This window comes from Gymnoscopelus braueri (assembly GCF_963280865.1).
Source record: "Gymnoscopelus braueri genome assembly, chromosome: 13".
In the NCBI taxonomy this organism is placed as follows: domain Eukaryota; kingdom Metazoa; phylum Chordata; class Actinopteri; order Myctophiformes; family Myctophidae; genus Gymnoscopelus; species Gymnoscopelus braueri.
The window spans coordinates 50,356,712-50,376,779 of NC_137615.1; the positions used below are offsets into that span (position 1 = coordinate 50,356,712).

Consider the following 20,068-nt stretch of genomic DNA (forward strand, 5'->3'; position numbering starts at 1 on the left):
TTGTAAATTGATATAATACTTATTGAATCTATCATTTAAAAAGTATGAGAATACAATCATTAAGAACATTAAAATCGGCAATAAAATGCTTATAACTGTATAGTTATTAGAAAGTGCTATCCATTGCGGTCATCAATATTCAGTGGTCTAGTATTCTCCAAAATCGGGATAATTGGCATAAAATATGTATCATCGGTTGGGCTCTACCATCCTCCTAGCAGCTGGAGGTGGAGGAGATAGCCAGCAAATTCTCAGTAGTCTCAGTAGCAGCAGGTAAGATTACTTCTGCTCTCCCCGCTCCATTTTCACCCTTTACAGCCGTCCCAGCCTCCCTAAAGACACCAAGGACATCCCAGGAAGGAGGCAGCATGTGGCGGGTGAACACCAGACGTGCCAGCAAGGAGGCTGAGGGAATGATGAGCAAGGTTAGCAACATTATCAAAGACCTGAAGGGAAAATACTGGTGGATGTCTCCTGTTAACTCATCCTCCCTCCAACCGGGAAACATCAGGACAGGGGGGATGTGGAGTAGAGGCTCCCCGCTCAGAAATCTCAGAAAAGTCCCCAGGAAGTAGCCGGTGGCCGCACCGTATCCGTTAGCGAAGGGACAATGTACGACACAGATGATCTGCGGGAAGATCGTGCAGTACAGCAGGTCTGAACTTATCAACCAGAAAGCCAGGGCGCCTTCCCCAGTTAAGGCCAGACCGGTGCCAGCCAAGCCCACTAGCAGCACACCTAGGCGGATCACCCATGCATACTCCCTCTCTGATGCCTTGAGAGAGAGTGGAAAATACTTGTTATTACAAAATGACGACATCGATGCAATATTAAATCAAGTATTTGCTTTATGACTGTGTCTTAATGACGATGCAGATCAGTGTTGGCCGTCTGATCTCCTTCTGGTGCCTAATACCAAATTTTGGATGGTGGTGTGGCCCGCAGAAAATAGCAAATCTATAAGCTCATAATATGTTGTGGATGAGCTTGTAGATCTGCTATTTTCAGCGCGTGACACCATCATACGACAAAGTGTACATCAGGCTTAAAACTCTGATCTCAGAAGTGTTTATTCTCGTTCACTGATCTGGTCCCAAATGTATTTCTTTAATTCAATAAAGCTGCAATTCATAACTTTCATATCCTACCTGGGATTCGAACAAGATCAAAATAAGTCACACACATCGAACAACCTTGATGGACTCAAAACGAACAAGGATCAAAAGCAAAACAAAAAGAAGCTCTGCCCACTGTGGCTCCCTTAAAGGACGACTTCATCCATTGTCAACCTATTTTCATATAATTGGTCCTCACTAATGCTCATTATAATATGGTAACATTTTTGTCTACTCTGTCTGTGTCTCAGAGGAGGGCTGTGGACAGTTCAGAAACCCTCCTACCTGTGACATCATTGATGGGGAATCCAAGCTACTGTAATAGAAACTGCAGGCTTTCTAATCCTGGAAAGTTAGCATGCTATAATGGAAGCCATTGTTCTTGCGTTAAAAAAATAATAACACTAGTAGGCAGGTTTCTGAAGTGTCCTCAGCTCTCCTATAAGACACAGGCCGAGTAGATTCTTATTTTTACCATATTATCATGAGCATTAGTGAGGCCTAATTATATGAAGATAGGTTGAAAATGGGTGAAGTCGTCCTTTAAGTGACTTTTATTTAGGCATCCAACGAGTAAGTAACATTTAGAGCCAAAGCTCTTCTTTAGACTAAATATGAATGACAGGTGCAGGTCATGGGATGATGAAACCGGCGTGTCAAGACCTTAGCACAATAGTGAACAATCATACAATATACAAATAACATACAAAGGTAGCACAAGTAATGCAACATAGATGAAGCAAACACATTATTGCCATTATTGAAGAAAAAAACGAATCTTCAAATTTAACCTTCCATGCCCCAGTTTTCAAAGGTAACAACGATTGGGGGAGGAAACAGCAAATCACAGCATCCACACTGACCACACACATCATACAACCAGAGGCCTAATCATGATAATGAATCAATGGAGTCCATGAATCATACTAATATAATATTGTTCCAATGCTAAAATCCTCATTCGGGTCCACCTCCATCCCAATATATTTTGAGAGTAGAAATACTGGACTGGATGCAGCTAGGTACAAAGAGCATTCCTGTTTTTAGTGATCCTGCTATTCAGAGCTCCTAAGGTCACAGGGACATTTCAGCATACATATTACATTTTTATATCCACTCTTCCCTGTAACACCTTTTTCAAACCGGTCTTTAACGATAATTGACTGTTCCTCGAAATTCCTCATCAGAGCTACATATCTGTCTAACATGGTTAAATGTGATACAGTAAGACTCTTTTTAAGAGATTTAGGATGGTAAGTTGTACGATGTAGTACCCGGGATTCGGTTTGTTCCCCCTGCGAGTGCTGACATTTCTACTGTTGAGATAATAACGGACAGCTAATTTGGGAGGGCGAGACATTTCCCTCAGAATTTCATGCCATTGCTCTTGTCAACCAGTAGTGGTCCTACCCAACCACAATGTCTCAATAGAAGAGCAGATCCAACCACTGCAATTGTGTTAGTTATATTGTATTAACATAGAAATTGTCCAAATAATGTTTTATTCACAAAGAAAGCTATGGATTGCAGCTTTAATAGAGCACCCATCTGCTATCATACCAAAACCTATTTTGCATAGCTGAAAGCCCTACAGGTCCTCTGTGCTTATCACAACAACGGTTTAGCATTTCTTGGCAGGATGCAAAGTGATATAGTCACTTATACATAAAAACACATAAACACAAGTAGGCGCAAACATGCAGAGACATATTTACATATGGTTATAGTACACATAAAGCAAAGTATCCAACCTGTTTCCTGAGGTAGCTTTTGTAGATATTCTGAGTGAACATGGATGCAGAAGAAAGCATGGCAGAGTCTGAAGAGGACATGACGGCTGCAGTCAATGCCCCAATGCCCAACACAGACACCCAGGACGGGGCGAGGTTGTGCAGGACCAGTGGAAGCACATTCCCTGCCTCCCCTCGCTCAAACGGAGTTGGAAGACCATACTCTGTCTGGTTCCAGTCTGAAAGGGGGAACCGGACATCCAAAGTGATGAGAAGATGAACTTGAACATGTTTTTGTCTTATAGTCAGTGGACCAGCAGAGGGCAGCCCAATGACAAATATGTCATCATTGATCGGCAAGATGGCAACAATTCGGAACAGAATCAATCAATCTTTAAAGGTTTCATGACATTCAGTTTTACAACACATTAAAAGTCTTTATCATGGTCCTTCAAACGTGTATTCAAATGTTTCAACTGAAAATTCCACTCCAGTGATCCATAGCAGGTGTTTTGTCTCCGCCAGGCCGAAAGGAATGCCGAGAGAGTATGTTTTGCACCCCGTCCGTCCGTGCCCAGGTAATCTCCGGCACCGTTGGCCCGGTCGCTGCGAAACTGTGCACACACACTCCCTGGATGCCAATGCAAAACCTCTGCCCCAAATTTTCACATGGGCCTGTTATAGCGCCACCAGGAGGCCGATTTGTGCAAAACCCTTTTTTTAATATTACTCCTACAGATTTTATCCAAACGTCATGCAAATCGGTACACAGTATCTCTATAGTCATGTGATCAACAGCAATCTGTCCGATTTCCCATATTCCATCCTCATTGGCTAAGGTTGGCTTCCAAAGTTTGCAGGAAATTTCACACGCTCATTCCCACTAGGTCGAGGAAGAAATGCCACCCTTTTCACATTGGCCTGTTATAGCGCCACCAGCAGGTCTAAAGCAAAACACATTTTTGGAACAAAATGCCTCAAATCATGAATGCACTGTCCGATTGCCGTTAAAGGTCTAAGAATAAATGGCACCCTTTTCACATTGGCCTATTATAGCGCCACCAGGAGGCCACAGTAACGTACCTGACCTGGTGGAGACCTGTGCTCCCAGGAGCACTTTTTCTAGTTTCTCTCAGATTCATAAAGCCTTTTCAACTGCAATGAAAAGAATAAATCTTTGCCTGCAGGTGTCGCAGTTGAGGGATTTTGCCTGTCAATCATCGCCTCTGCTCCGGGTGTTGCTGCATTTGTTGTGCCTTACTGCCTTCCTGCACGTGCATGCTTTTCTTTTCTTTTTTTACTATTTGGTGGGAATCTAACATCATGCCCAGACTTTTCTCATCTCACGAGGACAAAAGCTCAGAGTAGTGGGAATATAGGGCCAGACACTCGCAAATAAAAACAGTATTTAGATTAGTGGTGGACACAACACATTTATGTGGAATAGTTATTGTGAAAATATGCCATTGAAAAATGATATCCAAAATCCTACAGAGTGTGAGTTTAAAGCTGCAATCTCAAACTTGTAAACATTATTTGAACCAATCTGTATTGTAGAGTATGTTAATACTACAGTGGTTGGAGGAGGTCTGCCTATACTCTTCCATTGACAAATAGCCTGGGATCCAGACTGATTCTCTCAGTTCGGCAGGTTTTTTCTTCTCACTTTGCTTCTGAGTCTGGTACTGATCCTATTTCCAAGGGGCAGGACGGGCACCCGCGGGCACCCAGGCGCAGCGGCTTCTGGTTGGTCTGTGGGGGGGACCAGTGGCTTCCAATGTAAAATTCAGGTCACTTCGTGACTTGCCTACGTAATTGGTGACTTTTGGAAATATGAGTCAAATAGGACCATGGCCAAACAGAGCGAATCAGTCTGAATTCCATGCTAGGTTGACAAGTGGTATTGCCTGAAACTCATAAGAGCAATATTCCCCCCTGGCCAAGGAGGTCTTAACTCAGCGGTAGAAAATCGGTCTCATGCAGGAGGTCAGGGTTCGAATCCTGGGTAGGACAAAAGTGACGGATTGCAGCTTTAACAGTGTGTGTAAGTTGTGTGTTTGTAAAGTACCTGCAGAAACAGCCACTGCTCCTATGATGAATGAGGGAATCCCCATGATGAAGCAGATGATCGTTGATGCAAAACACATGATTCTGGCCTGAGCAGGTGATGCAGCAGAAAGGACCCTCTGATAGAAGCACTGGTAGCACAGTCCTCCCAGGGACTGCACACACACACACACACACACACACACACACACACACACACACACACACACACACACACACACACACACACACACACACACACACACACAGTGCATTGCGTCAGAGCTGATCTACAAGCTAACAACGCGTCTCATATGATCCGCGGCACTATTACCGCATGAATACCAGCGCCCACACATCAAATAGAGTAGTACTGCATGAATACCAGCACCCACACATCAAATAGAGTAGTACCGCATGAATACCAGCGCCCACACATCAAACAGAGTAGTACCACCTGAATACCAGCATAAACTTATCAAACAGAGCAGGCACCACTTACTCACTTTGTGATCTTTTCTGCCACTAACGAGGAATGTGCCAGGGTGTGTGCATGAGGTTCCACACAGCTGAGTTAATACACCAGACTCTGGTAAACCACCCCCCCTCCGGAAAGCTCATTTCTATTTGATTTCAGGAGTGAGTCTGGCCTGAGAGCTTGTCTGGGCGTTTCTGCGGAATTCACAACATGAACTCTCCTATCAGCATCCTCGCTCATTGTTCTGTGATTGACAGCCCACATTGGCCAATCAGGTGGAAGCCGAATGGAGCCGAGTGCAGCCGAGCGAAAACGAACGGAAACGAACGGCCACCATTAAACATTTCTCAGCCGTAAATTAAAACTTCAAAACGCTCTCAGACTTCTTTTTTGTGGCACGGAAATTACTTTTAAGAAATTTTTCGGACAGCATTTAGTTGTTTAACTTCATATATGTGGTCAATTAATCATGACAGAAAAATTCAGAGAACCGGCAGGGGTATGTAGTGACAAACATGTATCCGAATAAAGCAACCTATTTTCGGCATGGCCCTTTCTAATGTCCCCTTGCGCCACGCTGCTCTGTGGTGGTGGTGGAACGAACTGCTGATTGGCTGAAGGGGTTGTCAGGCAACGGTACTAGCTCCCGCCCACAGCCAAATAGCCAAATAGGAGTTCATGCCAGACTCATTCCTGAAATCAAATGCAAATGAGATTTCCGGAAGGGGGATGGTTTACCAGGCTATCAGAGACTGGGGTCAAGCCAAATAAAATAATGAAATATAGTAGTAATACCATCAAACGCAAAACAAAGGAACTGAACCAGTGCACACATGGACATCACCGCTGTCGGGCAGAAAGCTTGTATTACTATTTACTCTATATATGCTTCCTTTGGGTGAGATCATTAGGAAATATGATACACAATTATACCTATCGATGAAGCCAGATGAAATAGATCAACTGGCTAAACTTCAAGCATGTCTTATAGACATCAAGAGTTGGATGACTCGTAATTACCTACTCCTCAACTCGGACAAAACTGAAGTTATTGTACTTGACCCTAAGCACCTTAGAGATAAATTAGCCGATGAGAAGTTTACCCTAGATGGTATTACTTGACCTCCAGGGCCACTGTAAAGAATCTGGGAGTTACCTTTGACCAAGATAGTCCTTTCAGTCCCACATAAAACAAATTTCAATAACTGCCTTTTTTCACCTGCGTAATATTGCAAAAGTTAGGCACATTCTGTCTCAAAATGATACAGAAAAACGTGTTCACGCATTTGTTACTTCTAGGCTGGACTATTGCAAAGCTTTATTATCAGGCTGCCCAAGTAAGTCCCTAAATAGCCTGCAGCTAGTCCAGAATGCCACTGCACGCATACTGACAGGAACCAGAAGAAGAGATCAGCCAGAACACCATTGCGTCCACAGTATGAAAAAATGCTTACGGCTCCAGGAAACCCCAAAAAGGTTAGAACAGGAGGCAGAGCATTTAAGTTTCAGGCACCTCAGCTGTGGAACCTTCTCCCAGTCTCAGTCTAATCCAGTACCTGGCCTGTAGACCTGTTCGCAATTTGGTGTTGGGGGAATTTCTCACTTGAACTGAGTCAGTGGGTCCCTAGACATGAATAATCACAGAGGTGCTTGTCCGCCATAGTGCCACGAATGGCGTAATGGCCAAATCAAATATGGCCGCCATCGGCTATGATGAAAATCCAACTTTTCTGTTTTTGAGTGTATATTCACATGTAATACCTCCATTTTGACTAATTGGGGTGTGTGGAATTAATTTCTGATATTGTTATGACCATTTTGGGTGATTTTGACCTTGAAAGGTCATGGTCAAGGTCATTTTGCTATTCCGAAGACCTTAGCCATAACCCGGCCATTGTTAGGAGTAAAAACAGGTGCAATAAGTCTAATCCAACTAATTCTGACATTTAGAATTCATTTCTGATATTGTTTTGACCATTAAGGATCATCTTGTCATTGAAATATCAATATCAATGTCATTATTCAACAACTCGATTATGTTTTTTTCCTTTACTGTCACTTTTATTGTATTTTTTTCAAAATCATTTGTTTTATTTAAAACAAAAGACATGCACATGAGAAAAAGTTAAAGGGGGATGTTTATAATTGTTATATTTCTCATGTACATGTCTTTTGTTATAAATAAAAAAAATGATTATGAAAAAAAGTGACAGTAAAGAAAAAACCTTTAATCGGGTTATTTAATAATGACATTGATATTGATATTTCAATGACAAGATGATCCTTAATGGTCAAAACAATATCAAAAATGTATTCTAAATGTCAGAATTAGTTGGATTAGACTGATTGCACCTGTTTTTACTCCTAACAATGGCCGGGTTATGGCTAAGGTCTTCGGAATAGCAAAATGACCTTGACCATTACCTTTCAAGGTCAAAATCACCCAAAATGGTCATAACAATATAAGAAATGAATTCCACACCCCCAATTAGTCAAAATGGAGGTATTACATGTGAATATACACTCAAAAACAAAAAAGTTGGATTTTCATCATAGCCGATGGCGGCCATATTTGATTTGGCCATTACGCCATTCGTGGCACTATTGCGGACAAGCACCTGTGATTATTCATGTCTAGGGACCCACTGACTCAGTCTACAGGTCTACAGGCCAGGTACTGGATTAGTCCGTGAAGCAGACACACTCTGTATATTTAAGACTACTTTCTTTATGATAAAGCCTATAGCCGAAGTGTATGTAGACAGATGCCAGGTGATTTTTGACCTACATTGTGAATTTGTATTTGTATAGTGTTTCTCAGTACTCAGTCACCCTACAGTCATCCTGGTAAAATTTACTCCACTACAAGTAAAAGTAGAGAATCTACAAGCTCACAATGGAACACATTCGTGACGTGAGTGCTAATTCAAGAAGGTTAGAACAGAAGGGCCCCCTCTGGGCCCCAACAGTCTCATTGTGGGCATGAGATCTATTTAGCCACTGCCTTTTCATCTTATTATAGACCCCTAATTGAAATAATGAGAATAAGTCAATAGTTTAATTATATAATTATGAAAAAAAGTGTAATGCACATAATAATAATAATAATAAAAACATTAGTTATGATTGAAATTTCAGTTCCTTAGTTTATTTCTTTTTCTCAGTTCTCTGTCTGCTGGAAACGTCTAGTCAAATGATTTGTTAGGGTTAGACCTGGACCAATGTCAGCATACCTGTTTTACATTTCATTAAAAGTAATGATACGGTTGTAGATCAGCAGCCAGTCCTACGCTGACATGCTTGATAAATAATCCCACTGAATTTGTTGTTTCAAAAGATCCTTATTGTTTTCATGTTCTGTATTACACTGATTATATTTGATCATTTAGACATTCGGTTTAACTACTAAACCACATTTTGATTTCATGATCACATTTTTTAACATTACACTTAGAGGAAAATAAACCTCACAGAAATATATAAAAAAGCAATACAAATGTGCACGCACACAGAACACCACCAAAAGGTGACTGCATGCCAGTTGCCCTGAGCTCCCTGATCATAATAGTCTGTTGAGAAACTGATTAAACAGGAACTTCTGGACTAAACACCTTCTTGGTCTGTTGCAGTTTGAACATAGGAGTGGCAGGGTGTACAGCACGCTATTGTCACCTTGTGTGATCTTTTACTCAAAATTATGCCAAGCTGTTTGTTGATTTTTCATCATCTTTCAACACTATTCAACAACGCCTGTTTGTGGATGAACTCTGTAAACTACTTTGGTGTTGACTCTAGTTGTGTTGATTGGATCCTCTCCAATAGAAGACGGTGAGGCTGAATGAGAGCATGCCAGGTGAGCTCTGTTCATGTACTGCTTCCCCCCCAGGGGTTTGTTCTGTAATTACTCATTTATATTCTGTATGACTGTCAGGGCCAATTTTATAACCGATATATCCTGAACATTGACAATTGGCGGCCAATCAAACAATATTAATCATATACTATTCTAATTTATTGATTACTTGCTTCTATAAACCACTTATGCCCTGGCCTACATTATACTTAAGTCTTATGATTATGCCAGTGCCATGATGTGCTTGCTTTAACCAGTATCCTTATAAGAGCCCAAGTAAGTCCCTAAATAGCCTGCAGCTAGTCCAGAATGCCGCTGCACGCATACTGACAGGAACCAGAAGAAGAGATCAGCCAAAACACCATTGCGTCCACAGTATGAAAAAATGCTTACGGCTCCAGGAAACCCCAAAAAGGTTAGAACAGGAGGCAGAGCATTTAAGTTTCAGGCACCTCAGCTGTGGAACCTTCTCCCAGTCTCAGTCCGTGAAGCAGACACACTCTGTATATTATAAAGACTACTTTCTTTATGATAAAGCCTATAGCCGAAGTGTATGTAGACAGATGCCAGGTGATTTTTGACCTACATCGTGAATTTGTATTTGTATAGTGTTTCTCAGTACTCAGTCACCCTACAGTCCTCCTCTCTCCCCTCTCCCCCCCCCCCCCCCCTCCTCTCTCCTCTCTCCTTTCTCCTCTCGTCCTCTCTCTTCTCGCCCTCCCTTTGGGTTGTGTGGGTTTGTGTCCCACTGGTGCAATTGTAATTAAAACTGTACGGATTCACGTTCTAGTAAGGCCACTAATTCCACTCCCGGGGACCCGTTCCCCGGAGTTTCTTTTATCTCCCACGTCGCAGTTCCATGGACTGTCACTACGGACCCCCAGCTGCAGATCAAGAGTGTGACTGCGGACCAGGCCTCTCCATGGAGCACGACCGTGGATTCCTACTACATTACACTATACCACTACACTTTACTGTATATTATCTTAACATTCTTATACCATTATATACTGCATACACATTATTGTTGTACTATATTATCATACAATCTTAAACTATTATATTTGCAACTATTGTTATTACTACTTGTATCTCTCTCTGTCTCTCCTCTGTCTCTCCCTCTCTCTCTCTTCTTTCCCCCCGACACGGTCGAGGCAGAAGGCCCCCACCCTAATAGAGCCTAGGGTCTGCCTGACGTTTCTTCCAGTTAAGGGGGAGTTTTTCGTTGCCACTGTCGCAAAAAAATTCGCTCAGGGTGGGACTGTCGGGTCTGTCGGCTCTACATGTAAAGTGTCTTGAGACAACTTGTTGTGATTTGACACTTTAATAAAATTGAATTGTAGCTGTAGCTTGTAACTATTACTTTTAAGACAATTTTAAGACAAAGGAAAAAAGAACCTGCGTTCCAATGGATCCAATGCAGTTATTATTTAGTCACCACATGAACTCTATAGCTATTCTGAGGCAAACATTCTGTGAAAATTGTAGATCTTCCAGCTTGTAGGCTGTTTCTGCTACTTTTGTGTAACCTACCATAATTATAAAATATATACAAATATGAAATATGGACATTGACAGTCTCCGCCTGACAGTGCGGATATGTAAACACAGATGCACACTGTACATGAATAGGATTTGGGGGAAAACAAAAACTAACCAATAAGAGGAATTCATCGATCCATTTTCCAACGTCCTCCGTCTTGAGCTCCCCCATCCAGGGCGATGAGTGTAAAGGTGTGAGTGTCACATTAGATGATGATGGGTGGAGAATTACAAAGGGAACACACAGCCACTGGGAAAGGAAAGGAAATAGTTCAACAAAAACATAATTATGTTTTGCACCTCCAATGCTATCGTGGATGGGGGATGGAGGTTGCCTTAACCACTTTCCAAAATGTATCAAAACTTGCCACACTCTTTCAAAAAAAATATATATTTCCCAAAATATTTCCAAAAGAAAAAAGCTAAATTGTGAAAATATCCAAGTGCAGTTACAAGTAAACCTAAGGATCTTGCTCATGCAGGGACACCTCGACATATTGCCAGGGCCGGAAATTGAACCTAAGACCTTCTGCTTCCCAGTCTCTACCCATTCAGCTATGCTGCCCCTGACATTCATGTACTGTACCTGGGGCGATAGAGCTTTTGCTGCCCCAACTCTGTGAAATACACTTCCCAATACTCTCAGAGAAGCCCCCATGCACCCTCCTAACCTTCAAAACCACCATCAAAATCCACCTCTTCAATATGGCTTTCCCCAGCTAACCCCCCCTTCCCCCTTCGCTTCATTCCAGTGTTTTTATTGACTTTATTCCTTCGTTTTAGCCTTTTCTTAGAGTTTTTTCCCCTAAAAAAGTTGTTTTTCTTTGCTGTTTTCTCATGCATAATTTCTTATTATTAGTAGTATTATTATTGTGTCTGCTCTCACCAGACTGATGAAGATGATCAACAGCTGGATGACATCGGTGTAGGCCACTGAGTAAAGGCCTCCCAGCATTGTGTAGGTGATAGCAACACCTGCAGACAGGATGATGGCGTAGGACGAATGAAGATCAAGAATCACACTGACTGTCCCACCTGTAAAACACACAATACACACGTGTCTATAAGCCAATTGAACCCTAGTGTCCCAACTCTGCACATGTCATAATACTGTAGGTGAACCAACCACAGCAATAGACAAACTTTCATAGCAGATTTACAACCTCACTTTAGTAGTTGTTAAATATTGTAGGAAAGAAAACATAACGTTATTTAACCAGTAATGGATATGTCTAATCTCTAATAATTAAAGATGATGATGTTTCCACTTTTTGGACAGAAAAGAAAATATTTCACCGGAAGGAAGAATCTGGTCAATAGAAAAATTCCATTGACCAGATATGTAGGGGGCGCAGTGGAGTAACCAAAACATTTTTTCCTTTTGGTGAAATATTAAATTTTCTGTCCAAAAAGTGTATTTTACTGTACACGTGAGGTGGGGGGCTCCGAGTGTTCCCTCTAAGTAGAGTAGGCTTTCAACTCCATAAAACGGTCTTTGTTTTGGTGAGTAGCGAAAGTGCCTTTTTTGATATTTTACTAAAGACGAGAGGCTGCACAGCCTGCGCTACCGCGGGTGTGAGGGGAAAGGAAGGAGAACTCCTTCTAATGCTATGGACCAGAGTTACATCTCATTCAACCTTAATATGCCAAACCTAAAGCTTTTGTTTTGTTTTGTTAATGTTATATCATGATGGCGCAAGGAATGTTGATTACTTGCCTCAAGTTGCCTGCAATGTGTCACCAACTTTCACCACTTTATCCATTGCAGACAGACTGTGCTGTGCTTTGTATAATATCCATGACCCATACGATTTCGGGTCCCTGTGTTTTATTATCGTCAATTGGGTCCGGCTTGGTTCAGATTCTATCACCTCGGGCGTCGGCACCCCGGTTCTGTTTATCATGACACCGTAGCAGCGCTGATTAGGAGGAGACGCATCAGCTGTGTGAAGTTTGATTTGTGCTTCGCCGTATGCCGGTGTTGTTGCATATCGAAAATAGCAGACATACAAGCTCACTAGGCGACGCATTGCAACGTGTTGTGAGCTTGTAGCTCTGATATTTTCAACGCGCGACACCATCGTACGACGAATAAGGCTGATCTATAACTGCAGCCCACAGCAGCAGCAGCAGCAGGCTGTCGGGAATGAACCCGCACTGACATTGTCAGATCATGATAAAAACATTAAATGATTATGATGGGTTTTATGAATCGTTGTACTACTTTATCCAAATAATGATATTAATAATAGGTTTAAATGTTAAAATAGCTAATTAACAGCATTTTCCCAACCGGCAGCAGCGGACAAAACTTTAGTGCAGCTGGAAGAACCATTGAACAGAGGAGGACAGGGTTGAACCCGCCAACTGTGGATGCTATCCTCTTCCTCCATGACAACATGTAAACCACGATGGTTGGATTGGTAAATGTTAATAGCTTGATTTATAAGCTGTTAAACAGTCAACAGTTGAGTAAATAACTCGATCCATGATGATCATATTAATAGCCTGCCTCTGCCCGCTACGTGGACTTTAAAAGCTGATGTCCATAGAGTACAGAAGTCCTGACGTCACTCGTTCATCCCCAGGTTCGTAAAGTAATTTAGCTATGGAGAATAACATTGGGTCATCATCGAATCGTCTCATATAAGAATTGTGGTCGAAAAATAAACAAACTGTCTCGACGATATTGTCAGGGAGGAGGTTCTGTATCGTTTATGATAGTCAGTCACTTATATTTGATACAGTCTGTTTCTAATTTGGCGGAAGTAACATTAGCGTTTTCTCACCGTCAGTTGATGCTTCATATCCATAAGAGTAAAACCGCCAGGGTCATTTGTTTATTTTTGGAACACAGTTCTTATTTGACGCGATATTAAATACGTCTATGGGGATTCAGAATGGGGGTGGAAAACCGCGAACCAGGTAGACAAACCTAGGATGTGTACATTACGTCAGACTTCGGTGCTCTATTGTCAATGCTGGTAAGACCGAATATTAATAAAGGCTATTGATGATAACTGTGGAAAAGGTGTGTGTGTGCAGTGCTGTGCATGTCTTATACTATTTAATAATCAATGTACTGTATAGATATAAAATGATCCCCTTTCATGGTAACTTACAGGCCCCTACTAGTATAATCAGTCAGTCGCCTTTTCTTTCTTTTTTTCCTCATTTATTTTTCTTTGAGGAAGCCACTTATTACACTGACACGCAAACGTGTTATAATGTGCACCTTGCCTGACTAATAAAGTGCCTTCCTCAAAGAAAAAGAAAGAAAAGAAAAAGTGAGGGAAAAAAAGCATCAGTACCGGGCCCTGGGTCGGACGCATATTAATAATGAATGGTCAGGCTCGATTCAGGTCGGACATAAATATGTCGGTAACGGGACGTGTTCGGGCCCGATCCCAGCTCTACTCTGCATTAAGTCGTGACCAGGCTTTTCTCCTCGGAAATGCGAAAAGGCTGGGAACAAGGCTATGACTGACCCAAGGCAGACAGGGTGCCGGCCACCCACAGAATGTCACTGAGGAGACTGGGAAGCAGAAGGGCTGTGGTGATTGTGTTGCCATAGCGATGCTGAAATGGATCCATCATCGTCACGTAGCGCTTAGACCTCATTTGTTTAGCAAAGACCAAGCCTCCTGTTGGGGGGGGGGGGGGGGGGGTCAACAGAAGACAGTGAAGTGATAATTTAATTTAAAAGAAAAAAAAACATTACTGCATCAAAAGTAACTAACAGATTATACTATACAAACTGGTCAAAGAAAACAAAATTAAATGCCAACTTCTACAATTCCAAGTGCTTGTCAGGGTGGGGGTCCCCAGTTCCAATATGATTATTTTGGGGGTTACCCAGTACATATATGATTATTTTGGGGGGTCCCCAGTTCTATGATTATTTTGCGGGTCCAAAATGTAAAAACATCTTCCCACCAATTTTGTACCCAAATCCTATTTTAGTGAAGTTGAGGGCATAATAAACAAGATGTTGGAGTGTGTTTTGTGTTTTTTCTAAAAACAAATACACAGGCTTAAATCTCAGCTCTTCCCAGACTACAATGGACAGTCCTACAGAAAATGGAAAGAATATACATGCTGCTTCTTACCAACGAGGAATAACAGCACATATGAAGGGGGCCCTAGGGCCCAGATGACGCCACGAGAGGGAGTGTAGACAGCCTCAGCTGTACCCATGATGTAGCCTCCTCCAACCCAGGTGGCTGATGATGAAGATAAAGCAGTTAACACAGTTAACACAGTTACATATACACATACACATACACATGAACACAGACACACACTTAGATTGACACTCGCACACAAAAAAACGAACTTGTATTCCAATGGATCCAATGTAGTATTGAGAGCCACAAGCTCTTAATACTTTTCATTGGTTAAATATTTACTGCAGAAAGCCCACATGGAAGACTTATGCTTCGTTCACACCAAAGGAAGCTGGACATTAAAAAAAGCAGAAATCCATTTGGATTAGCGATCAAACTGGGCGTGTCCAAGTACCTGTTACTCAAGTCTCCGCAAGTGTGCTTGTATGAAGCGAGACAAAACAGGCTGTTAAAACAGATCACCGCTGCTCTCCACTAGTCCGTCTCAGGAGACACTCTCACGGTTCCCTATGCTAAAAATTACTTAACTTAATAATCTTAATAAAAAAGCACAAACTAACTACTTCACAAGAACAATGTTCTGCAATGTGTGCTGACAGACAGACACACACACACACACACACACACATACACACACACACACACACACACACACACACACACACACACACACACACACACACACGCATACGTACTGTACGTGCCGGTTCAGAGATAAAGTAACTACATGTACTCAAGTACTGTACTTAAGTACTTCAGGTATTTTTACTTTACTGGAGTATTTCCAATTATCAATACTTTTACTTCTACTCCGCTACATCCCAGAGGCAAATATTGTACTTATACGCCACTACAAATATTTGACAACTTTAGTTACTAGTTACTGATTTTGACTATTATTACAACACTTCAACTCTATACATTTCGGCCATTTGAAAATAGCAGATCTACAAGCTCACAATGTTTTAATGTTCACAACAACAACAACAATAATTATAATAATAGGCCTATATATATATATATATATATATATATATATATATATATATATATATATATATTATGTATATATATATATATATATATATACATACATATATACATATATATATATATATATATATATATATATATATATATATATATATATATATATATATATATATATATATACAGTATATACAGTATATATACATATGTACTATAGGCCTATCTATCAGTTATTATTATTATGAACGATCTACAGTTTTAAAGACTCATGTTATAGCGACAACATGGATCATCAGCGGATCAGATGACGGAGGCTCCTGATCATTCATAAAATAGCCGATCTACAAGCTCTTCTATTTTCAAACGATTTTCATACATTTTATACATCTGAAAACTTGTGAAATGGGACTTTCTGCATAATGAGTATTTTCTACTTTTGGTACATTAAGTATATTTTGATGCAGGTACTTTTGTACTTTTACTCAAGTACATTTTTTAATGTACTTACTACTTGTAATAGAGTATATCTACATTGCAGTTTTGATACTTTACTTAAGTAAAACTTAGTACTTTTTCCATCACTGACACCACCACACACCCACACAAATGCAGAAGACGTGCTGCAGGCTGCAGCGGGGAGAGAAACCCGTTTCAGAGCAGGCCAGCCAGATTGATCATCATCACACACACATGGTGTGTCGGTGATGGAGGTTATAATTAATTAATCATTAATTTAATGACAGTATGTAGGAGTATGTAACTTTAACATTCGTTTTTTTGTGGGTGCGTTCAATGGTCACATAGGCTGCAATACCCCGCTCCGCCCGGTGAGAACCAGGCACGGTCGGCAGACCGTGTGACAGTCCTCTGCCCTGGGAGCAAGGCTTCTCCCCGGGAGAGCTAGGGTGAGAGGCCGTCACGGAACACAACCGATTTTCCCTGCTTCCTTGACTTGTTGGTTGTATATCCTTTTATTTCAGACCATAAATATGCCATGTTCTTGCCAAATCAAAATTAATATTACATAATACAGACATAATACAAACATTGCCTGAATGAGCTAGTATCCGGGCTACTCAGATCATGCTGTGCTCTGATTGGCTAGAATTCAGCTTTTAAAAGCTCATCAAAAAATGTAAAAAGCTGATTTGCATAGAGATAACATTGACGATAAAAGCTGATTAATTGTTCAGCTTGCCACCGGTGTGAACATTAACCACTTTCAACCTGGTGTCCCTATTTTGGGCATGTCACTAAAGGCAAAATGTTTCACACATTTTCAAAAGTAGCAAATCTACAAGCTCACAATGCATTGCATCTTTTCAGTACTTTTGCACAACGCTGTCATACGCTATGTACAAAGTAGGGAATTAATTTTATTTTATTATAAAGATGAAATGGAGATACAAGAGCCCTCATTTATCAATGGAACGTAGAGCCCAGGAATGAGTTTACGCTCACGTCCATGTGGGATTTATCAAGCAATCCTATACAGCCAATCCTAGCGTACATTTGGTCTGAGCTTTGATAAATCTGACGGCAGAAACCGACCGTCATTTAAATAGCACGCCCTTAAATATTCTCGAAACGCCCCGTTTTTACGACATGAACGCCCGGAATACGACCAAACAACGTATGGAAAGCCAATAGGGAAGAGTTTCCCCTGCCCGCCTCGCTGCCTGTCATGTCCGCGTCCGACCACACACACACACACACACACACACACACACACACACACACACACACACACACACACACACACACACACACACACACACACACACACACACACTCACCTACTTGCAAGCCCAACTGTGTAGCATTTTGCCACACTGTGTAAACAGCAGTCTTTCATGTATTCCGTAACGGTACAATTGTTAACAAGTAGGCTAGCAGCCTACATGAATGACACCAATCCCATTGTCATGAATGGAATATGTTTGTATATATTAATCTAACACATTACCGACATGCACAGTTTGCTTTAGAGTTACACTAAAATAGAGCAATCATGTATTCCCTGTGAGTAACGGGCTGCTGTGAAGCCACGTTAATGAGAGATAGCCCGGCAAGGCAGTCATAATCTGAACGTTTGTGGAGTGATTGATGAGTGAATGCATAAACATTAACGGATGAAGGCTGGTGTGTGCTAGGATGGTTATATCTCCGATCTCCCATGGCCCAAATAAATCCACAGCGTGAAGATCACCTGAGCTGGGCACAGGTTTGGAGCGTCTGGTTTTTATCCTTAGCCCAGGTTGCACACAACTCCAGAGGACGTATCTTTATATAAGTTTACTTATAGGGATTATTTAATGGTGTGTTAGATATACATTTTGGAGTGGATACATGTGTCCAGATACTTGTCAAATTGTTAGACAATGCTGCTCCGCGTGCCGTACGCTCAAGTCAAAGTCACGATGGAATGATAAATGCCGACAATTGCGGCGATCTCACCGTACACCTGTTTTTTTGGTCTAAACCACTTTGATAAATGAGGGCCAAGGTTTCTGCCCAACACCAATGGTTTTCAAACTACAGCATGGGAACAGGGACGTCATGGGAAAAGGCAATCTCACAAAGAATTATTGCTCTACCTAAAGCTGACAATGGGATGTTGGTTACAAAACAAGACCAGGAGACCTGGTTCTGCCAGACCCAGTTTAAGTACTTTATAAGATCAGAGCACTACGTCACCGGACTTCACATGACGTGTCAGCCTGTGTTTATGCCCATGTATGGACGAAAGGGGGACAGACTTTTTTGGCTGGGGCCGGAGGACAAAGTGACCATGCCCATGTATGGACGAAAAAGGTACAAAGCCTCATGTAAGCCCGACCCCTTGGGTCTGGCAAATACATAAAATAGTTTCACGAGCTGACAAAGTCTGGTGGAGAGCGATGACTTACTGTATATATAGACCGAGCCGTACCGATGTAAAGATGACGCCACCAGTCTTTGTGAAACCATTTTCTTGGAAGGCTATAACAATGCATGTTTTTCAGATAATTACGTTTCTTCAGATATTTTTGGGCTTAGATCTGCTGTTTTTGAAACATTTGGAAATCTTGAACAATTGTGAAAAGTTTCAATAATTGTGAAAAGTTTCAATAATTGTGAAAAGTTTCACTGGCACAGCTTTTCAGATTGGGGGTCGGCGTTCACATCAATTTGGGGGTCCTTGACATGAAAAGGTTTGTGAATCCCTAGCCTCGATCTCCAGACTTTTATTGTTTAGTTTTGCTAAAAAATAAAAGCCTGGAGGAACGCGTCGGTGTACCCGGTATAGGAAGTGTTTCATTTCCCCAAGCAGAGTGCAGTGGGCGTCGCTCGTAATGTTGTGTTAACGGGGCGGGGGTTGACGGACAGATCGGTGAACCAATGGGATCAGGCGCAATCTCTCTGCGCCTCTATACACCCGCCCCTCTATACACGAAAACAGGAGCGCTAGTGCAGCCTAGTGAATCCCTGATCTATGACATATGCATCGTAGTACAAATTGTATTTTCTCACCTGTCATTGTGAAGATGCCAACATAAATGTTGATGTTGCGTCCACCTATCATGGTGACTTCACTTCTGGATCCCACACATTTCTTCTCCTCCCTCATGGATTTCCTAGAAGCCCAGACCCCCATCGCCAGGATCAAGGCATAGAAGACCAACATTGCTACCAACCCAGCTATGTTTAGAGCCATCGTGAAACTGTAACACACAAATACAAGCAGACATGATGTGTTACAGTTAACATATTGAAATGTCCTTGAGAAATATATTGAATCCCTAACTGTTCCTGTTGCTGCCATGCATGGCTGATGCTGCCATCGGGTGTGTCTAATGATAAAATGTATTATTTGTCACGGAAATGTTATAATGAATGCTGCAAAATGCAGTCAATTCCATGCCTATTCACTGTTTCTTTTGCCCTCAGGGGCAAAAGGACCTGTATCTGGAGATGGGACTCTCGCTAAACTGCACTGAATCAAAAGTAAATAACTGTTATTTGTATATAAATTCTCAAATCTTTTTTATTCCTTACATAATGTAAGTTACAGTACAGTATCATAATCTGAATCATAGCCTACAGTAGCTGATGTTTTGCTACTATTGTGGTTAGAATGAGTGCAGAATGTATAATTTAAGTCCAAAACCAAAGTGCATTGTCTTGCCTATATATATGCACACATG

The 20,068-nt window shown here is 41.5% G+C and overlaps 1 protein-coding gene across 1 annotated transcript; it reads right to left on the reverse strand.

Moving 5' to 3' along the window:
• Positions 1-214: 214 nt before the first annotated feature.
• LOC308099667 (high-affinity choline transporter 1-like) lies at positions 215-19,578 on the reverse strand (the record flags this gene model as incomplete). The annotated part of the gene is made up of 8 exons (XM_080448401.1): positions 215-775; positions 2,867-3,084; positions 4,914-5,001; positions 10,880-11,014; positions 11,651-11,799; positions 14,253-14,408; positions 14,874-14,987; positions 19,395-19,578. 8 exons carry the CDS (start codon positions 19,576-19,578, stop codon positions 215-217), a joined length of 1,605 nt encoding a protein of 534 aa, XP_080304527.1.
• Between the last annotated feature and the right edge of the window lie 490 nt (positions 19,579-20,068).